This window comes from Argopecten irradians, chromosome 2, assembly GCF_041381155.1.
Source record: "Argopecten irradians isolate NY chromosome 2, Ai_NY, whole genome shotgun sequence".
Lineage (NCBI taxonomy): Eukaryota > Metazoa > Mollusca > Bivalvia > Pectinida > Pectinidae > Argopecten > Argopecten irradians.
In genome coordinates, this window is record NC_091135.1 from 20,373,664 (window position 1) to 20,397,297 (window position 23,634).

Consider the following 23,634-nt stretch of genomic DNA (forward strand, 5'->3'; position numbering starts at 1 on the left):
GGTTCTGTGGATATACTTGATTGATGTACAGGTATAATTGTAGTGGTGGGATAGGGTTCTGTGGATATACTTGATTGATGTACAGGTATAATTGTAGTGGTGGGATACTGTGGATATACTTGATTGATGTACAGGTATAATTGTAGTGGTGGGATCAGGGTTCTGTGGATATACTTGATTGATGTACAGGTATAATTGTAGTGGTGGGATTAGGGTTCTGTGGGATTGATGTACAGTATAATGTAGTGTGGATTAGGGTTCTGTGGATATACTTGATTGATGTACAGGTATAATTGTAGTGGTGGGATTGGGTTCTGTGGATATACTTGATTGTGTATATTGTAGTGGTGGGATAGGGTTCTGTGGATATACTTGATTGATGTACAGGTATAATTGTAGTGGTGGGATTAGGGTTCTGTGGATATACTTGATTGATGTACAGGTATAATTGTAGTGGTGGGATAGGGTTCTGTGGATATACTTGATTGATGTACAGGTATAATTGTAGGTGGGATTAGGGTTCTGTGGATATACTTGATTGATGTACAGGTATAATTGTAGTGGTGGGATTAGGGTTCTGTGGATATACTTGATTGATGTACAGGTATAATTGTAGTGGTGGGATTAGGGTTCTGTAGATATACTTGATTGATGTACAGGTATAATTGTAGTGGTGGGATTAGGGTTCTGTGGATATACTTGATTGATGTACAGATATATTTATAGTGTTTGGTTTAGTCCTCTTTACAGCTATACTCATTAATGATATATGCTTGTTTTGGTGGTAAAGTTGTCCTTTCAGAATGTTTAGATTGGCAGAAATAAGTTTTACTTGTTAGACAAATGTTGCATGAAAAGTTAAAGATACTCCACTGCCTACAGAGCATAAATGATACTAATGTTTTGGTGGTACAGGAAAGTTGTGCTTCTAAGAGACTGTTTTGGTGTAAGGATAGCCAGAGATCCTGGCAAAAATAATCAATTTACCAATACACATAATTTAATGGATTTTGATCTGTGACCTCTTCACACTAACCTTATATGATTTTTTGATTTCATGAAAACAATGGTTAAATTTGGTGCAAAAATAATATACAGAACAGTATTAAGTTTTTGATTTGATTTTTTTATCAGATTAGTACACATCACGGAGGAGACCTTGGGATTCCTGAACGATTGTTACACTGTTGAGCCCGGTAATGGTGGTGATAGAAACGCTTATCTCCGTGACAACAACATCACCACATATCTTATACGTGGAGAACAACAAAAAATCAAGGTGAAAATAGAATTTAAGGGCTCTTTGATACATTTTACATTAAAAAAAATTTAAATGATAAAGTTAGGGTTAGAGTTAGTCACTCAGTATTTTATTAGACAGTAAAATCCTTAAATACAATACAAAAGACTATATATTGTCCACTTGAAACAGTCAACGTTAGTTCAGTATAAAGGATACTGACATTTTTGTCATTTGACCTATATTTGTAGTTGTTAGATGACAATATTCCTTATAGACTACAAACACTGGAAGGACAAGGAACCAATCATTTTTCACCAATTTACATTTAAGGAAAATAAATAAAATCCTTGAAATTGTTCTGATTTTCAAATGTTAAGGAAAGGCCCAGTATAACACCCAAGAAAACTTCGAGGGGACGGCCACCAGCGGGAGTAGAGAAAAGTGCTGCAGCCAAACGGATGGGATTTGATGATGATCCTAATGCAAACATCCATCACAAGTAAGACATAACAAAATCACTCAGTCCCAATTCATTGATTTGGTCAAGTTTTTGTGAGAAGAGTGGTCTAGAAGTAAAACATTATGGCCTGTGTACGATGTTCTCTAAGACTTCTACATAGATCATACATCTGCCTCCCAGAGTCTAATTCTATTCAATATACCCTAAGTATTGTCTGTTTGGAAAATGGGGCCACCATGGCCGAGTGGTTAGGATGTCCCGGCATATTACCACAAGACCTTCACCTCTGGGATGCAGGTTTGAATCTGACCGATGGTCGGTGGTTTTTCTCCTTGTACTCCTTGAATCTGACTGCTGGTCAGTTGTTTTTCTCCTGGTACTCCAGCTTTCCTCCACCAACAAACCTGGCACTTCCTTACATGCCCCTGGCTGTTAATAGGACTTTAAACTAATAAACCCCTCCCAAAAATACACAAATATTTGGAAAATAAACAATAGGAATGGAATTCCATAGAACATGAAATATAGATACACTTATATAAAAGGCTTAATACTTTAAGAATAAAAATGAAAAGAGAGTATTGAGAAATAATTGGTTTTTATTTTGGTAAATAATATTTAATGATGATTCCTATTTCAGACTAGGATTTGGAGATCACTTTGAATCTAAGAATCCAGAAGATGAGGTGAATGAATACTTAGGCCGAGCTATCGACGCTCGCAGTATTGAGAAACTCCGCTCGGACCATGTCACTACATTCTTTCTTACCTTTCGCAAGAAAGACCTAGAAGAAAAGGTACCATAACCCCTTAATACAAACATTTTCCTCATTTCATTTTTCTGTTATTAATTATAATGAGATTTATAATAATGTATATAATATAGTTATAATAATGTTTAAAAGGGTATTGGTATTAAATATATATCAACAAAACTGGAATTAGTTGGAATTAACTCCCTTTAATATCAGGTGTTTGATATTTTGAATTACCAAATTGTTTTCAATTGAAATATAAAGAATGTCAAGAGTCTCACAAAGTGACTAATAGCAGATTAGATCACTTTTATACTTACAATAGCGTACATAGTTAAGAATACCAAGAACAAATTAAAGTGGTCTTTGACAAAAGTTTTTTTTATAATCTTCTGTTGAGAAGAAGCTATTTCGTCGTTTGATATTTGTGTAATTTACTATTTGACAGCTGTTATGTAGATGATGAGCGAGTGTAATGGTAATGTTTCCTCTCACGATCACACATCACCACTGAATTTATAGCACCTTGTTATCGTCACATATTTATATCTGCAAACTTTTTATTTTCTATCACTCACCAAAACCTTAGGATAACAATTAATTTGTGATATTCTCAAACTTTTGAAACTTGTCATCATTACCTTTAATTGCATATTTTCAAAGTACATTAATCTTGTTTTAAACACTTTTTTACTAGTAAAATTCTTTTAAATATAAAAGCAGTAATTATATTGTTTCAATGCTAAAAATGATATTTAATATAAAAGTGAATGTACAGAAAGATTCTGTAGTATAATTTCTATATACCAAAGAAAGAAGAATGAAAGAAGGAAAATCACATGCATTTTTATTACTCATACTGTTTTCAATATTCTGAAAGGGAAGGGAATAATTTAGGCTCATGATTTGCTATGTACTGTTTATCATTAGATCCTCGATTTTATAATATCAGGGCTGAATACAAGATATCTCCCCTGGTTGAGCATTTGTTAGCTGAATACTAGATTATCTCCCCTGATTCAGCATTAACACAATTATACATAATTAACGTAGAAATATTTTAAACTCAAATTTATTGACCATTCTTAATTCTTATAATTTCAAATTCCTTAATTAAAGTTTGATAGCACTCTTTGCAATATGTCATACCAGCTACATGCATCCCTTCAATCTTAATCACATTATATGTACAATATTTAATGTTTCATGACACTGTTTCTCATGCCTATTAACACTGCACTTAATTAGGGCCCCCATACTCTGTCTGTCCACAATAGGTTCAGGTTTCTGCAGATTTCCTCAAAAATAAATCAAATAGGCCTATTGTTTGAAAATTGCATATGGTAATAGTTGATGGTACGTAAATACGCATTAGGGGTTTCCATCCAAGATTGCCTCTTGATGACCCCTATAAGGTTTATATTTAATATAAAAATAGTATACAGTAGTTTTCAAGGACACTGAAGACAATGGTCATAGTTTTGTAGAAGTCTGGAAGGAGCCAGTGCACGAATTTTACTGCAGCTAAGGGTGAATTTAGCAGGGAACAAGGCCCTTCCCAGCGGAGGTCAATTTTCTAATTAAAACCGAACATAACGCTGAGTAAAGTTGATGTCAATAAAAACATTAATGGTTAGTTTGGAGTATGGTACATCATTTTATCATTTACGCATTGCAGCAGAAATCTTAATTTCTGTAATTATGTGTATTCCCACTGGTATTTATACAATTAAAATGTTTTTATTGAGTGTTGGTATACATTTAAACATGTCATAGTAACCACCTCTGTATAAAGACCACCTCTTAATTAGACCATTTTTTTGGTTCCCAAACGGCTGATTCCAACATAATTAAAAAAAAAAAAGATAATTGGACCTGTGTATAACTGATTATTGCCTATAAAACCTTTGTCCCATGGGTGGTCTTTATAGATAAATTTCAATGTACAGTGTATGTGTTAATGCAAGATTTACTATGTATTAACCGATAACTTTGTGACAAATTGATATATATTCTGTGGGAGCATTACTATTTGAGGAATGTATCAAAATAAATTGATTTCTGTGACAACATTTCACATATAATCATTGTTGAAGCTCATCTGTCATCAGTGATTCAGATTTTGATATTCTGACAGCATCTTGATTGATATAAACACAAATTGATTCAGTGATAAATCACAGTGTTACACGTATGACAGAGACAAAGTTTAGCTGTCACAGCATTATTGGATCATCTCAGTTTTAAAATGTTCTGAATCATTTTTGGACCTTAATTTATTCACCCCTTAAATTTTAAAATGGACTATTCCAGTCTTTGGATTAGAAGAGTCTAAATGCATCTTTAAGGGTGAATGGGTCATATATTGTGAAATGGAAAATAAGATGATAAGTTTAATGTTAATACCAACCTTTTGCTGAATGTGCTGGTGTATTTAAGCATTATTCTCACTATCTTTTGGGGTTATGAAGTAAAAGACAAAAAATAGAAGGACATTCTTCATAAAGAATGTCGCCCGTTTTTTGTCTATGACTTCATAACCCCAAAAGATTTGAGAATAATGCTTGTAATTTAATTCGGTTCCGATCACTCAATCAGGTACTAATTAGGCATAAATTTCCGTAAATTTCCTTACTTTTACAATAAAACAAATTGAGTTGTGGTGCAATGATATCTTATCCAATAATTCAGTTTGGCAATTGACTGTACTGCTTTTAAAATTCCCCGCGACAACGTTTTGTATTTATGACGTACAATTCTTTCGGTCTATGGAAAAATAACCTCAAAGATCTAGCCAATAGAAATGAGTGTAACATATGAAATTAAATCACTGTATCATAATTGTATTATAAGGGTAACCAGATAGCTCAATGATAGATCATATGGCTAGTGTTTGAAGGTCCTGGGTTCAAACCTTGGCCTGGATCTGCATTATCCTCTTCCTCTTTCACCTGTACCTCTATATGGGTTAATCACTACCAAATTTTGTGTTTACAGTATTCTAAGGTGCGGGACACCATGTTTACTTCTCACCTGTGCTGTACCTTACTCATACTGATGTGTATAGCAGCCATCCAGCTTGTCATTCTTCATCAGTAAGTTGTCACTCAAACCACTTCAGGACAATGTGTTAAATTATCTATTGTGATCATAACCATCAGTCCTAGATATTTTGACTTCTTTTCAATAACCATCAGTCCTAGATATTTTGACTTCTTTTCAATAACCATCAGTCCTAGATATTTTGACTTCTTCTCGATAACCATAAGTCATAGATATTTTGACTTCTTCTCAATAAAGTCTGCAAGACTTAATTGGCCAGTAGACTGTTTGTATCCACACTACAAGTTTGTTCAAATAATAAATTTTGATCCTCTTTCATTCATCTTGACAATGGAATTAGTTGGAAGTCAAATATGATTATTTTTTGTGACAAATATGAAACACTAGTCATACTTAGTAATATGATGGAGAAGTTAAAAAGGAAAAAAAATTATTTATCTTTTTCTGATAAATGAGTAATTTGTGTTTATGTTTAAGAATAATATCTAATATAGTACTATTAGATTGATAATACTATTTTTTAATCACTGTTTTTATTGTTTTACAGAACAATAACTCTAGCAATATTTTTCCCTGTCTGTTTTGTCATCATCATCATTCTGTTCCTCCTGGTTCTCTCCGAGTCGTCTCAGGTAAATAATGATAAATCACATCATGTTAATTTGGTTGGAGTGAAATTTTTAGCCCATTATCATCAGCAGGTTGGCTGTTCAAATCACCTTTCACCGTCGTCCGTCCTTCCATTTGTAACAATTCTTTTAACTGCTATTTCTCAGAAAGTACAAAAGAAATTTTTTCTCAAATTTCGTATATATAAGTTTCCATAAGAACCTTATTGTGCATTTTGCATATTAGGACTGATTGGTCAACAAGATGGCTGAGAGGCAGCCATTATGGATTTTAATAGTTGAAGTTTTTATACTGCTATTTCTCATAAAGTACTGAAGGATATTTTCTCAAATGTCGTATGGAAGTTCCCCTAGGAATTGCATTTTGGAAACAATCATTATCATGATGGTCGATGGGCAGCCATCAAGCGATAGACAGAAAAAAAAGTTTTATGGGGATTTTTATACTTAATATGTTGAGCGGGTGACTAGTAAGCTAGAGGTTCCAAATTTGATCCCTAGCACAGGCAGTGATTGAAAAAAATCATATGTACTGTTACAAATATGTTTTGAATGAAATGAAGACGTACTATCCTTAAGTGTGAGTTTTTTCTTTACTTTTTTAGTTCATGCCAAAAGGACTTCGATCAGCTGCCACAAAGATCGCTGTCAATAAATGGCTCAACCAAATCGTGACCACACTAGCCGTTTCCGTTCTGTTTGTGGCCTCCATATTTGCTATGGTTTGTATAAAATTGAGCATCAGTCTGTTCCAAGCTACACTTAAAAAACTATTTGTATTTACATATATACAAGAATATATTCCATGTAAAAGATATTTAATATGATTGACTGTATTTATTCGTTGAGATAAACAGCCCTTGGAACAGTTTTTAGCTCACCTGGCCCAAAGGGTCGGTGAGCTTGTGTCATGATATGGCTGTGTCTGTCGTCCCTCCGTCATCATTTCCTTTAAATCACTACTAGTCATAGAGTTTGGAATGAATTGTAACCAAATTTGCCCAAAAACATTCTTGGGGGAAGGGGAACAGTGTTTGTATAAATTTTGGCTCTCTGACCCTTTTGAGCATAAAGAGATGAACCCAATAGTGAAATTAGAGGTTAATATTAAAACTCTTTCAGAAAAGAAATAATGAATCTGTATTCAGAACATTTCTTGGCATTACAAACCAGGTGAGCGATACACAGATACAGACCCTCTGGGCCACTTGTTTGTGACATTCAATAAAATCACAAAGAAATAATGTCACCAAGATAAGTTGATCATATTGTGATATTATATCTAATGACACTGATATTCTTCTTGATAAACTGAAATATTGGTACATTATAGCTGAGCAAACTGATGGTCCCATATACTCTTATTTAGGATCTAAAAAGATACTTGATTTTGTAGAAGTTATAGACCCAATAGAAATGTGCTCCTTGATTTTACACATTCATGTACAAATTATGTTTTATTTTTTCAGTTTTTCCTTGGAAGCACCAGTTACATTGAATGTCTTTCTACCTATTACGGAGTGTCTCAGTCTAATTTCAACGTGAGCTTGGTGCATTCTGCAAATATCTCACGCGTTACTGAAACCAACGTTTGCCACCAATCAGAGGTGACGACACATTTCCCTGAACACTTCACCTTCTGTGTTATGTTGGCTATGATTGGCTGTGCTGTCTACGTACAAGCCAGTAGTGTCTTTAAACTTGTCGTCCTACTAGTCATGTTGTTAGTATACTGTGTGATAGTGGAGGTTTTCTTCGTCAATCTCTATGACAATCGAGATCTGCTGTTGGTAGCGGGAAGTGGGTAAGTAAGAATTAATTTTGGATTTTGTTCATGTGGCTGGGTTATAGCCATCACTAGCGTTTTGGTTCAATGTGATAAAAGAAGATAATAGAAGAAGTGAAATCAGATTCTGTATTTGTCTCCGCATCAGATTCAATTTACTAACTTACAGAGTTGTCTATTAGTTTCTATGTAAAAGATTAAAAAATAACCAAAAGGCACCAAATGAAATCTAAATTTGTTTTCTTGAAGGGTGGGGGGCAGCTGACATTTGAAGAAAATTAAATAAACATTGGTCTTCTCTTAGAAACAGAAAAATCTTTTCCATTATGTAGGGGTCAGTACTTCTTACAATCATGTTGGTAGGTAGTAAAATACTTGGGGGTAAATCAGATGAAAATTGAAACGATTGCATCTTCTGCTCACAGAATATCTGGTCTGTGTTACAGTAAGGAGCTCGATGATCCAGTGTCCTTTATCCCTCTCAAGTGGGAGACGGTGGCTGTTCTGGTGGTGCTAGTCGGAATCCTGTTTGTACAGACACAGCAAGTAGAATCTACGTCACGGCTAGACTTCCTCTGGAAGGTCCAGGTATGGCTATACATAGACACAAAACAATTAATATAGACTTTAAGGTTAAAAAAAACATGCATAGTTGACATGTAAACTGATCAGATATATGACATAGATCGAGAGTTTGAAGCCCGGACAGGACACAAGTCATTAAATTATCTTTCTGTGTCACTTACGTTTCTGAGATATCATCTAAATACTATACACAATATGTGATATCAACTACATGTTATTCATTTGTAGGTGAAATTTTTGCTTCCTGTACAAGTTATGTTGATATATTCTTTGATTTGTACTTGAAGGCGACCGATGAGAAGGAAGAGATGGAAAGTCTGAGAGCCTATAACAAGAAGCTAGTCACTAATATACTGCCCATCAATGTGGCTGAACACTTTATCAAAAACACTTACAAAAAGGATGAGGTAAGTTGGTGGGCAAATCACATTTACAGATATATGTCAAAAATTTCGTAATTACATGTAGAAATGAGAAAATTAAATTTAAATGGTTATAAATTTTCAAAATCTGGTTTTCAGGGTATACATTCTTGCTTCAAAGTTTTGCAATCAAAGTAATTATGTTTTACTAAATCGCAAAAATATGATTGCCTCAAAGATAACCAAATATACTTCAATTGCAGTGAAATGGAGGTGTTAGTCAAGCATTATGTATTACGTATGTTTCTACCACAATAGACAGTGTTAATTAACTTTCAGGGTATTAAATAAATAGTGCAGCTATTGATTAACAATTTGTTTATACCACACGCATTCTGATTGGCTGACATGGTGAACTTTGACCAAGCTACTTATTTCTTAGTATCACGTCATCATTTGTCAACATCATTGATAATTTAATAATCGAGTGACCTCATGTTATGTTGTGATCGCGGGTTGCATTGACGTCAAGACTGCTGTTGGCGTACAGTATGTGACGTAATCATTGTGCCAAAAACGTTACGTGTTAATGTGTGGTGTAAAAATCTTTAACTCATTTTGGCAGAAAAAGGATCAAATCTTACTTGGGATTTTGGTAGATAATTAAACTATTCTGAAATGGACTTGAACTTAATTACAATGGATTGATGATTATTTGATGGGAAGAAAATGGCACAGCTCTGCTGTGTGCATAATTTTATATAGTCTGACAATGAGTTTTATATTGTTGAAGTAACTTTATATATAAAGAATATCTTGGCAAACACACAGCTAAAAGTTGATATAATTGTGGTAGAAACAGGTCACAAGACTCATGCTTGTTGGATATGGAATTTATTCCACACTTGTAAGTTATTTTCTAAAAAATACTAAAGGCACTTGCTAAAGCTTGTGTCTGTTGTAACTTTTGAAAAATAACTTACTTGTGTGGAATAAATTCCATATCCAACAACCACTTATTGTGTAACCTCTATATATCTCATCCTATTCTGTCGCGACCTACTTAGATATACGGAAGCAGGGTGTTGATTTGTCTTACCAACTTTTTTCATTCAGTTTATAATGTCACAAATCATAATAATATAGATAATACCTTGACTCATTGGTAAGTTTTTCTGATGTAGGACCTGTACTACATGGATTCGGAGAACTCGTGTATCATGTTTGCATCCATCACCAACTTTTCTGAGTTTTACATGGAACTCGAGGGAAACAATGAGGGCGTCGAATGTCTTAGGCTCCTTAACGAGATCATTGCTGACTTTGACGAGGTATATCCATTAATTACAATATTACTAAGCCATAATTTCAAAGTTTTGACCATCTATCAGAGTGTCATGTAACTTATAAGCAGAAGAGAACTTGGGCATGGGAGAAAAAACTTCGGTTTAAATGTATGGTCTCCAAATAACTTTATTATAAGAATCATGTTTATCAAAGAAATCTTTTGATTTTTACATGATCGGAGTTAGTGCTTATCATTGATAGCCCTTTCTAAAAGTTCTTGTATCATGATCTCCATCACCTCCATTATCGTTGAGTCTAAAAGATACCTTTTATTGAAATGAAAGACAGAGAACTGAAGTCAAAGATTAAAATGGACTACATGTTAGGGTTTTGTGGCATTTCTTTTCCCACTGATTTTGAAGTTTTATTGAAAATTTCTGTTTTATCATTCTCCTGTCACCTTTGAGATAATAAGCCTTGACTATAGATGATTTTTCTCAAAGTTTGTATTTCTGATTTGATACAGGTACTAGGAAATGAAAAGTTTGACTGTATTGAAAAGATAAAGACCATCGGGTCGACATACATGGCAGCGTCCGGCCTCACCCCACAGACAAACTTCTCAGACATGAGTCACGTTGTAGCCCTCGCTGAATATGCTTTTGCTATCCAAGCACAACTGCAATATGTTAACGAGCACTCCTTCAACAACTTCAAAATACGGATAGGTCAGTCCTACTATTTGGAGAATATTCGTCACCTTTGCTCTCTCACTCTCAATAGGTTTGAGGTATTTTCATATTTGGAACAAAAAATTACAGTCAAACCTGTCCATAAAGACTTGAAGGAAACCAAGAAAAAAATGGTTTTTACACAGACCAGGTCAATTTTGACCTGAAAAAATTTTGACATGAAATTGACCTGAAGAAATTACGCCTAGACAAGTGGTATTTATACACAGGGCAAATTGTGTTGAAATTGACCATTTGGAACCCTAAGAAAGGGATCTTACAAAGCAGGTGGTCTTAATACAGAGGTGATCACTAAGGCAGGTTTGACTGTATATCCATTGCCGTAGAAACGAAACTTTTTCCTAGTCTGTGTACAGCTGTATTTATGTTTCTGATTTAAGGAATGAACGTGGGGCCAGTAGTCAGCGGAGTGATCGGGGCCCGCAAGCCTCACTATGATATCTGGGGCAACAGTGTAAACGTAGCGAGTCGAATGGACAGTACGGGGCTGCCTAACCATATACAGGTAGACTGTAGATTCCTTTGTCACTTTCTTTACTAATACCAAATCTAGGACTACCCTAATATTTGGGCAAAGGATAGTTCCAAATAAAGATATACTTAACAAAAAATGTATTGATTAGCCTGTATTAATACTCCATTATTTATAAAATGTGACCAGAAATGTAATGAGACGAGAAGCCTTCCAAACTCTCAACCTTTATCTCCTTTTGTTTTTAATTCCTTTCTTTACTTATGTAACATACAGTAAAACCATATAAAGTAAAATTTTGCATTTGTTAATCTTTTTTGAGTTATCCGATCACAAATTAAGCTTCCCAGTCAAATTTACTTGCTATAAGGTTTAATCAATACGGTTTTATCAAATGTTTCTTTCCAGGTGACACAGGATATGCACAACATTTTGTCTGTCCGAGGATATGAGCTGAAGTGTCGGGGCATCGTCAAGGTCAAGGGCAAGGGAGACATGACCACATATTTTTTAACTGGACGACCGGACGGCAAAAGTCACATGGTCATGCAAACATGATGCTGCACTGCAATCAAATTATTGGCAAAAAGTGCTATGTTGAAGAACGTGATATCCACAGCTGATCAAACTTATTGACATGTGGTCACCTAAATCTTCAAACAAAAAAAATCCGAAAGTAGTCTAAGGTAGTTAACCCCTACCAAAATCTCAAGCTCTCCATTGATCTAGATTTCTCTTGCCAAGGAGAGATAATTCCAATATGAATGTCTAGCACTCCGAGGATCTAGATTTCCTGTTCAAGGGGAGATAACTCTCAACATAAATGTCTAGCCAAGGGTAGATAACTTACAACCAAAATGTCCTGTTCAAGGGGAGATAATCTTCAACAAAAATGCTCTAGTCTAAAGGAGATAATTCCCTACATTAATCTCTTACTATAATCTAGAATTTCTGTTCACTTAAAATATTCTCACATTTATATGTATTGATCTGTGTTTGGTTTGATTGATGTCTGATTTCTGTTTTTGAAAATTTGAGTTGTTATTAAGAAGATTTGAGACTATATACTTTGTTAGAGTAGAAACCATTGCGTTTGTGTGGATTAACTAATGTGTTGATTGATGTTTGTTTTATTTACAGTTGAACTTTGATGTAGGCAGACTTGTATAGAATAACGATCTTATTTTGTAATGTACAATCAAAACTCAATTTATTATATAATTTCAGTACTCTGAAGACATTTATCCTATACTCCTGCCAAGCCAATAAGGTTCACCTGTAATTAGACCTGACCTCAAACAATGACTGATTCTATACTGCTAAGAAAATGCTCTCTTATTTCTGAAATGAAATATGGTGAAACACACGTATTGGGACTGTTTATCACCATACAAATGTTAAATATCTGTTTATACTGCCCCAGTCGAAAATACATGTGTATCTGTATGTGACATAAAAAAAATTTCAGGTTTGGCAGTAGATCTGATAGTTTTATATTATTTCAGATTACATTTCCTGTGATAATTTTAAAAATAAATGGTAATTCGAGAAATTTGGATCTGTTTTGATAGTTTTAACAGTAAGTTAGTTTTAACAGTGAAATCATTGTTATATTGTTGATATAAATTGGTGTTCATTAGAAATGTAGTTTTATCTCTTTTATACTGTTAATGAGATATTTTTATCCCCAGATTTCACTGAAACGTGGGATATTAATTAATGGGGGGTATTAATATGTCCGTCTGTCTGTCTTTAACGCTTGGTTTCTGTGCAACAACTGCCACACATCATAAGCAATTTTCTTGTAACTTGGCCACATGGTTAAATGTGCCAAGGGGTCGCATGAGTTTGCTTTGTGTTTTCACTGGACCATATTTTGTGGAGTTATGGCCCTTTGATTAACATAAAACAGTATTTTCGGCTGTTTCCGTTTAATAACACTCGCAAATATTACCAATTTTCTCAAAACTTAATAACATGGTTAAATGTCTCCGGGCCTTGGCCAACTTTGATAGTCACTTTCATAGGACCCTATTTGGCGGAGTTATGGAGTTTGAATAATGAAAAACACTATTTTCTTATATTAAGTACTTCAGATACTCATATTAAGTATTACCGGATTTTCTCGCAACTTGGTAATATGGCTAAATGTCTTTGGGCCCTGGTGAAGTTTAATCGGCACTTTCATTGGACCCTATTTGGCAGAGTTTTGAGCCTTTGATTAACGAAAGCGAGGTATATATTCCACAAATTTGCTGGTTTCTTTCACTCCGATGCTGAGTTTTGTGTGAAAAATTAAAACATATCTTTTTTATTTCCCTTTACTTTATTTTTTTAGAAGAAATGTGTGGTTGGAGATTTCCAATGCTACTTTTGTTGATATCTAGTCAGTTTATGAAATTAAATGTTTATTTATTTTTAACATTGCTGGTTACCTGATGGTCTTAATCTTACTGGGATTTGTATTCTGTACATCCTACCTTCGTACCTTAAAATTCTGCAATACTCTATATAGAATGGATTCATAAACTATTTTTCCCCATTAGAAAACTATCTTGTATCAGCAGTAAAGATAATGTTACATACATATTTTGTGAATATTTTTATAGTCATATCTATATCTTATTTTCAATGTGAAAATTGTTAGGCCAAATGAAAGTTCATTCTTCTCTATTGGTCTTCAAACTGTTGATGCCGTCCTCCCATCACCATGGTTACTGTGTGCTACTGTTTTCCTCCCTCCAATAACCATGGTTACTGTGTACTTACTTTTTCCTCCCTCCCATCACCATGGTTACTATATGTACTTACATTTTCCTCCATTCGATAACCATGGTTACGGTTTACTTACATTTTCCTCCCTCCCATCACCATGGTTACTGTGTACTTACATTTTCCTCCCTGCAATAACCATGGTTACTGTGTACTTACTTTTTCCTCCCTCCCATCACCATGGTTACTGTGTACTTACTTTTTCCTCCCTCCAATAACCATGGTTACTGTGTACTTACATTTTCCTCCCTCCAATAACCATGGTTACTGTGTACTTACATTTTCCTCCCTGCAATAACCATGGTTACTGTGTACTTACATTTTCCTCCATCCAATAACCATGGTTACTGTGTACTTACATTTTCCTCCATCCAATAACCATGGTTATGGTTTACTTACATTTTCCTCCCTCCCATCACCATGGTTACTGTGTACTTACATTTTCCTCCATCCAATAACCATGGTTACTGTGTACTTACATTTTCCTCCATCTAATAACCATGGTTACTGTGTACTTACATTTTCCTCCCTCCCATCACCATGGTTACTGTGTACTTACTTTTTCCTCCCTCCCATCACCATGGTTACTATGTACTTACATTTTTCCTCCATTTAAGAACCATGGTTACGGTTTACTTACATTTTCCTCCCTCCAATCACCATGGTTACTGTGTACTTACTTTTTCCTCTCTCCAATAACCATGGTTACTGTGTACTTACATTTTCATCCATGCAATAACCATGGTTACTGTGTATTACACTTTCCTCCCTCTAATAACCATGGTTACTGTGTACTTACATTTTCCTCCCTCCATCACCATGGTTACTGTGTACTTACATTTTCCTCCATCCAATAACCATGGTTACTGTGTAGTTACACTTTCCTCCATCTAATAACCATGGTTACTGTGTACTTACATTTTCCTCCCTCCCATCACCATGGTTACTGTGTACTTACATTTTCCTCCATCCAATAACCATGGTTACTGTGTACTTACTTTTCCTCCACTTGTACTTACATTTTCCTCCATCCCATAACCATGGTTACTGTGTACTTACATTTTTCTCCCTCCAATAACCATGGTTACTGTGTACTTACTTTTTTCCTTTCTCCAATAACCATGGTTACTGTGTACTTAACTTTTTCCTCCTCCATCACCATGGTTTTACTATGTACTTAACATTTTCTTGTACTTACACTTTCCCCATTTAAGAACCATGGATATGGTTTACTTTACATTTTCCTCCCCTCCCATCACCATGGTTACTGTGTACTTACATTTTTCTCCCTGCAATAACCATGGTTACTGTGTACTTACTTTTTCCTTTCCCTCTAATAACCATGGTTACTATGTACTTACATTTTCCTCCATCCAATAACCATGGTTACTGTGTACTTACACTTTCCACCATCCCATCACCATGGTTACTGTGTACTTACTTTTTCCTCCCTCCCATAACCAGGTTTACTGTGTACTTACTCATTTCCTCCCTCCAATAACCATGGTTACGGTTTATTACATTTTTCCTCCCTCCCATCACCATGGTTACTGTGTTACTTACATTTTCCTCCCCAATCACCATGGTTACTGTGTACTTACACTTTCCACCATCTAATAACCATGGTTACTGTGTACTTCCTTTTTCCTCCCTCCCATAACCATGATTACTGTGTACTTTCAATTTCCTCCCTGCAATAACCATGGTTACTGTGTACTTACTTTTTCCTCCCTCCAATAACCATGATTACTGTGTACTTTCAATTTCCTCCCTGCAATAACCATGGTTACTGTGTACTTACACTTTCCTCCATCCAATAACCATGGTTACTGTGTACTTTCAATTTCCTCCCTGCAATAACCATGGTTACTGTGTACTTACGCTTTCCTCCATCCAATAACCATGGTTACTGTGTACGTACTTTTTCCTCCATCCCATCACCATGGTTACTGTGGACTTAATTTTTCCTCCCTCCAATAACCATGGTTACTGTGTACTTACTTTTTCCTCCCTCCAATAACCATGGTTACTGTGTACTTACATTTACCTCCCTGCAATAACCATGGTTACTGTGTACTTACATTTTCCTCCATCCAATAACCATGGTTACTGTGTACTTACATTTTCCTCCATCCAATAACCATGGTTACTGTGTACTTACATTTTCCTCCCTGCAATAACCATGGTCACTGTGTACTTTCTTTTTCCTCCCTCCAATAACCATCGTTACTGTGTACTTACATTTTCCTCCCTCCAATAACCATGGTTACTGTGTACTTACTTTTACCTCCCTCTAATAACCATGGTTACTGTGTACTTACATTTTCCCTCCATCCAATAACCATAGTTACTCTGTACTTCTGTTTTTCTCCCTCCAATCACCATTTTTTACTTTATAAATTAATTCACACACGCCACGCCACAACACCATGGTTACTTAGTACTTACCCCCCCCCCCCTTTTTCATCACCAAGGTTACTGTGTACTTATGGATCACCATAGTAATTATATTTGTGATATGTTTGTATATGTTTTCCATTGTTTACAAATTCTTGCCACTGACATTAATAGTCTTACTTATATCTGTATATACAGATGTTTACTGCTAGTGAGAGAACATTTGCTATTTGTTTTTTATCATCAGAATTGCTATATTAATTGTTGAGTTTAAAACATAATTGCATTCATTATTACATACTTCAATAAATGTATATGATAATGTATTTGTTAATGTTATCATACATGATTTATAGACATATCATAAAGATCAATGTAATTGATCAATAAAAAGCAAAATACATGTACCTGTAAATGAAGGCAGATATATGAAGTAAGGATTGATTGATTGATTTCAGTATGATTTTTTCACATGTCTTTTTGTCTTTTACAAATTATACTTTTCACCATAGGAAACAATTTACATTATTTATATCATTACAATATATTTTGGAGATTATTTTGTTCTATCTCTATAAGGAGAGGATAGCTTGATACATATTGACCTTTTGACCTCCAGATGTAGATATTTGAGACCTGAAATGGTTGTTGGAAATATTGCTAAACTTATTTGAGACCAAACCTTTTTGTTTAAGTTACATTTTATCGGATGAAATGTTGATGGTGCCTTTTGTTATAAGCTTCGGTTCCATTCTCCATTCAGTCAACAATTTTTGTCACCACTTTTAGGCCATTCATGACCGAAGGCTTGACCTATTGTCATCATGTTTTTGTCCATCGGTCGTTGGGTGGCGCCCGTTCCCGCGCGTTCCGCGACGTCCGCCGTCTGCCGGTGCGTCCGTGCGTAAGACTAATTAATAAAAAATTTAAGAAAAAAGCCTACTCCCTCCTTTAAACCCTTAAGTGGCATTACGTGGAATTTTTCCATCCATATTTGGATGTGGAACATCATTGGGGAAGGTACAATCATAATTTTATATAAAATGAGATAAGAGGTCCCCGATCCCCTAGGGAGCAGAGGGGCGGGGCCCCGAAAGTGGCAAATTTTTATTCGTAATTTTATTTTTAAAATCCTACTCCTCCTTCATCCTTTGGATGGTTTTTCATCCATATTTGGTATGAAAAATTATTGGGGAAAGACAATCATATTTTATATAAATGAGTTAGGTCCGACCCCTAGGGGTGAGGGGCGGGGGCCCCAAAAGTGGCAAATTTTCTTAATTTAAGCTTTAAAATCTTACTCCTCCCTTCATCCTTGGATGGATTTCATCCATATTTGGCATGAAACATCATTTGGGAAGGACAATCATATTTTATATAAATGAGCGCCTGGTCCAACCCCTACGGGCTGAGGGGTGGGGCCCAAAAAAAGGGGAAATTTTCTTATTTTAAGCTTTAAAATCCTACTCCTTCCTCCGTCATCCATGGATGGATTTCATCCATATTTTGGTATGAAACATCATTAGGGAAAGAAAATCTCATTTTTTATATAAATGAGTTAGGTCCGACCCCTAGGGGTGAGGGGGGTGTGGGCTCCAAAAGGGCTAAAAAATTTTTTTTTAATTTTAAGCTTTAAAATCTTACTCCTCCTTCATCCTTGGATGGATTTCATCCATATTTGGCATGAAACATCATTGGGGAAGGACAATCATATTTAATATAAATGAGCTTGGTCCGACCCCTACGGGCTGAGGGGTGGGGCCCAAAAAAGGGCAAATTTTCTTATTTTAATTTTAAGCTTTAAAATCCTACTCCTCCTTCATTCTTGGATGGATTTCATCCATATTTAGTATGACACATCATTGGGGAAAGACAATAATATTTTATCTAAATGAGATAGGTCTGACCCCTAGGGACAGAGGGGCGGGGGCCCCAAAAGGGCAATTTTTTCTTAATTCAAGCTTTAAAATCTTACTCCTTCATCCTTGGATGGATTTCATCCATATTTGGTGTGAAACATCATTGGGGAAGGACAAACTTATTTTTTATGAACGAGTTAGGTCTGACCCCTGGGGTCAGCGAGGGGTGGGGCTCAGAAGGGGGTTAACTTCAACTTCCTCTTTTCAGGTTTCAGTCTCTGATCTCAACGAAAATTGATCGGGGTTTCAAGGGATGGCAAACAACATGCAAACATGGGGATGGAGCCGGGGGTGTCTAAAATGGGAGCTTTGCTGAAATTTGGCTTTAAAATCTTACTCCTCCCCTTAAATCCTGTAAGTGGTTACAACTATATAAGGAAGAATGTCTACCCTAAGTTTGTTTCAGACAAAAGACCATTACCTAATTTCATAAACTTACATATCTCAACAAAAGGAGAGTTTCCCTTGTAATTTTGCATTATATTAAATTTATTAAACCACTACTTTATACAGTGTACATTTGTTGATATTTGTGCCCATGATTCTAGGATGACCCGTTAAGGAGCCCATGTGCATCTGTATCTAATCGTCACAAGAATACAATAACAGAAATGATAGTTATTATAATACAATAAATCTTGGAAGGTAGAGAATGAGATATAGTGGCAATTTACAGTCCAGTATACAGAAATGAATATTATGTAAATTTTCATGATATGATGCTAAAAATATATGGACATTATAAATAGAAATCATGAGAAAAAAACAAATATTTACACAAGCTAATCACAGCTTCTAATGGTTATAGATCTAAATTTTAAAATGGAAACTAGTGCATTTTTATGTCTTTTACAGATAATTTGTTTTTTCCAATGTTATTCTTACAAAAGATGTTTTGTTAAATATGAAAAGTTTCCTCAATTTATTAACTAATAATTCCAAAATACATGATATTTTGATATTAAAACTTTTAATCACAAATTACATATTGCCATTGTTTCTAGTCCTAGTTTGACGTTTTGAGAACAACATCCGTATATTGCTGATGTATGTTGGACCTTGTTACATATATTAAATGTGCAATTACTGATGTTTTTTGATATTAGTTCTGATGTTACAATGTGATATAGTACTAAATGTTTAGTAATACATATATATATATCTAGTCAATTCCCATTGAATAGAATTTATATTTTATAACTTATAAGCTAATATTAGATATGCTCTGATTTTCTCATTGGCTGATACACTGTCACATGGGGAGGGGGGGATATTTAGAATATCGACTCTAATGTTTCCATTTTTAGAAAGCATATGATTGACTGGATGTTTACATTTTTAGAAACATAGAGTCAATATTCCCTATTGTGACGTCAGTCGAGTCAATACCTAGCGTAACCCTCACAGACAGAATTGTGACGCTTTAGAATCGTGCAATCAAGCAGAATGAACTTTCAATTTATGAAAACGTTCAAGAATGCCAGACGGGCTGCAGTTGATTCTATATAGCAAAAATAAGCAGAAGCATTCGGATATTTAATTAACAAATAAGGCTCCTTTAAATTTTTGTTTCAGTCACAATGGCGTCAACAATCTATGAGACTGGCCTCTTGTAGCGAGTTTCAACCCTCGTAAAATGACACACACTAAAAGAATTTATTTATCTATCGAACTGGCTCTGTATGAGATAAATGGCACACTAAAAGAGTGACTGCTCTATAGAGAGAAATAAAAAAATATTAATCTATAAGACTGGCTCTTCAGCACAAAAAGCAGAATGAACACTTATTAAGACTGCTTTATAGATTTATGTGAGAACAACTTATGAAATGTTGTTCAGAATGATTTAGAATACTTAAATGAATGCACTCTCTATAGACTGAACTAGTGCGATATAAAAAATAGTAGAAACAGCAATCTATAAGTATGGCTTATACCTAGAAATATGAAATTTAACTATTCCACACAAAAATTTTCTTAAAAAAAATGAGATGGCTTTATAGCTAGAAATAAGCAGAAATGATAACATTGGAAACATTTCTATAAACTGTGGCATTATAAAGGAGAAATAAGCAGTTTGAAAATTTCTAAAGAAATTTCTGTAAGACTGATGCTCTATAATAAAAGTTGAGTAAAATGGCACTAACTCACTTCTATATTAGACTGATTCTATAGCAAAAATAAAGCAAAACTCTCTAAAGACTGGCTTTATATGTAATCTATATACTCTATAAGACTGGCTCTATAAATTATACAGGTAAGATATTAGCAATAAGCAGATGGAACATTCTATTGGACAGATAAAGCAAGATCAACACTCTAAGAATGGAACAATTATCTGTCTCTATATAATGACTCACTTTTTAGAATGAAACACTCTATAGAGTACACACTTAATACATTATATACATGGCAATCTAAAGACGTCTTAGAGAAAATAAGCATGAATGAAATTATGACTGGCACAATACCCTATATTAAGAAATGAGAGTTCTACGGGAAAAATAAGCAAAGGCCACTCTCAAAAGAATAAGTGAATGGCACTCTATAGACTTAGCAATAAGCAAATTCAAAAATAAGTTCTATGACTACTATAACTGGCTTCTAATAGCTTTGAGTAATTTGATAAGCAGAATTTTAAACTAACAGAACATTCTCTAAAGTTAATGGCAGATGGCTTATAGCACAAAATATAGTAGAATGAAATAAGCAAAATGCACAAAAATAAGCAACACTTGAACACTAGTTGATATAAGACTGGCTCTATATAAGACCTAGAAATGAGTAAATAAGACTGACACACACTTATACAAGACTGGCTAGAATGCACATAAATTAAATATAGCTAGAAATAAGCAGAATGAAACATTCTCTATAAGACTGGCTTTATAAGGAGAAATAAGCAAAATTGAACACTTTCTTTAAGACTTGCTCTATACAAAGAAATGAGTAAAATGGCACACTCTCTATAAGACTGATTCTATAGCAAGAAACAAGCAGAATGGAACACTCTCTATAAGACTGGCTTTATAGGTGAGAGAAATAAGCAAAAAATGACACACTGCCTATAATACTGGCTTATATAGAGAAATAAGCAGAATGGAACACTCTGTATGAGACTGGCTCTAAAGTGAGAAATAAGCAATACAGCACAGTCTATAAGACTGGTTCTATAGCTAGAAATAAGCAGAATTCAACACTCTATAATACTAGCTTTATAGTGAGTAATAAAGCAGAATGGAGAACATTCTCTTAAAGAATGGCTTTATAGCGAGAAATAAGCAAAATTGAACACTTTCTATAAGACTGGCTCTATACCTAGAAATGAGTAAATAGGGACACTCTCTATAAGACTGGATTTATAGCGAGAAATAAGCAGAATGGAACATTCTCTATAAGACTGGCTTTATAACGAGAAATAAGCAAAATTGAAACACTTTCTTTAAGACTGGCTCTATACAAAGAAATGAGAAAATACGGCACACTCTCTATAAGACTGATTCTATAGCAAGAAACAAGCAGAATGGAACACTCTCTATCTATAAGACTGGCTTTATAGTGAGAAATAAGCAAAATGGCATACTGGCTTATATAGAGAAATAAGCAGAATGGAACACTCTGTATAAGACTCGCTCTAAAGTGAGAAATAAGCTATACGGCACAGTCTATAAGACTGGTTCTATAGCTAGAAATAAGAATTCAACACTCTCTATAATACTAGCTTTATAGTGAGAAATAAGCAGCTGAACACTCTATAAGACTGGCTTTTATTTAGCTTAAAAAAAAGCAGAATGGAACACTCAACAAGACTGGCTTATATCGAGAAAAAAGCAGAATGGAACACTGGCTATAGACTATAAGACTGGCTTATATCGAGAAATAAGCAGAATGGAACAAACTATAAGACTGGCTCTAAACCAAGAGTTGAGTAAAACGGCACTCTCTCTATTAGACTGTTTCAATAGCGAGAAATAAGCAGAACGACACAGTCTCTATAAGACTGGCTTAAAAGCGAGAAATAAGGAGAACGACACAGTCTCTATAAGACTGGATTAATAGCTAGAAATAAGGAGAACGACACAGATTCTATAAGTCTGGCTTTATAGCGAGAAATAAGGAGAACGACGCAGTCTCTTTAAGACTGGATTAATAGTGAGAAATAAGGAGAACGACTCAGTCTCTATAAGACTGGCTTTATACCGAGAAATAAGGAGAACGACGCAGTCTCTATAAGAATGGCTTTATAGCGAGAAATATGCAGAACGACGCAGTCTCTATAAGGCAGGGTTATAGCGAGAAATATGGAGAACGACGCAGTCTCTATAAGACTGGCTTTATATCGAGAAATAAGGAGAACGACTCAGTCTCTATAAGACTGGCTTTAAAGCGAGAAATAAGGAGAACGACGCAGTCTCTATAAGACTGGCTTTATAGCGAGAAATAAGCAGAACGACACAGTCTCTATAAGACTGGCTTTATAGCGAGAAATAAGGAGAACGACACAGTCTCTGTAAGACTGGCTTTATAGCGAGAAATAAGCAGAATGGAACATTCTCTATAAGACTGGCTTTATAACGAGAAATAAGCAAAATTGAACACTTTCTTTAAGACTGGCTCTATACAAAGAAATGAGAAAAACGGCACACTCTCTATAAGACTGATTCTATAGCAAGAAACAAGCAGAATGGAACACTCTCTATCTATAAGACTGGCTTTATAGTGAGAAATAAGCAAAATGGCATACTGGCTTATATAGAGAAATAAGCAGAATGGAACACTCTGTATAAGACTCGCTCTAAAGTGAGAAATAAGCTATACGGCACAGTCTATAAGACTGGTTCTATAGCTAGAAATAAGCAGAATTCAACACTCTCTATAATACTAGCTTTATAGTGAGAAATAAGCAGAATGGAACACTCTATAAGACTGGCTTATATAGAAAAAATAAGCAGAATGGAACACTTATAAGACTGGCTTATTTAGCGAAAAAAGCAGAATGGAACACTCAACAAGACTGGCTTATATCGAGAAAAAAGCAGAATGGAACACTCTATAAGACTGGCTTATATCGAGAAATAAGCAGAATGGAACAAACTATAAGACTGGCTCTAAACCAAGAGTTGAGTAAAACGGCACTCTCTCTATTAGACTG

At 34.8% G+C, this 23,634-nt stretch overlaps 1 protein-coding gene across 2 annotated transcripts in view; it reads left to right on the forward strand.

The window, feature by feature from the left end:
* The window catches only part of LOC138314771 (adenylate cyclase type 5-like), a 57,808-nt gene extending 43,977 nt beyond the window's left edge, over positions 1-13,831 (forward strand). For both annotated transcript variants that reach the window (XM_069255294.1, XM_069255293.1), the window contains exons 7-19: positions 1,135-1,279; positions 1,621-1,742; positions 2,344-2,500; positions 5,456-5,553; positions 6,069-6,153; positions 6,756-6,872; positions 7,620-7,954; positions 8,383-8,524; positions 8,809-8,928; positions 10,068-10,214; positions 10,697-10,898; positions 11,303-11,427; positions 11,803-13,831. In XM_069255294.1, coding sequence (XP_069111395.1) covers positions 1,135-1,279; positions 1,621-1,742; positions 2,344-2,500; positions 5,456-5,553; positions 6,069-6,153; positions 6,756-6,872; positions 7,620-7,954; positions 8,383-8,524; positions 8,809-8,928; positions 10,068-10,214; positions 10,697-10,898; positions 11,303-11,427; positions 11,803-11,952 — 1,945 coding nt within the window. In that variant the 3' untranslated portion in view covers positions 11,953-13,831. The remainder of the gene's footprint in view (positions 1-1,134; positions 1,280-1,620; positions 1,743-2,343; positions 2,501-5,455; positions 5,554-6,068; positions 6,154-6,755; positions 6,873-7,619; positions 7,955-8,382; positions 8,525-8,808; positions 8,929-10,067; positions 10,215-10,696; positions 10,899-11,302; positions 11,428-11,802) is intronic.
* Positions 13,832-23,634: the final 9,803 nt, after the last annotated feature.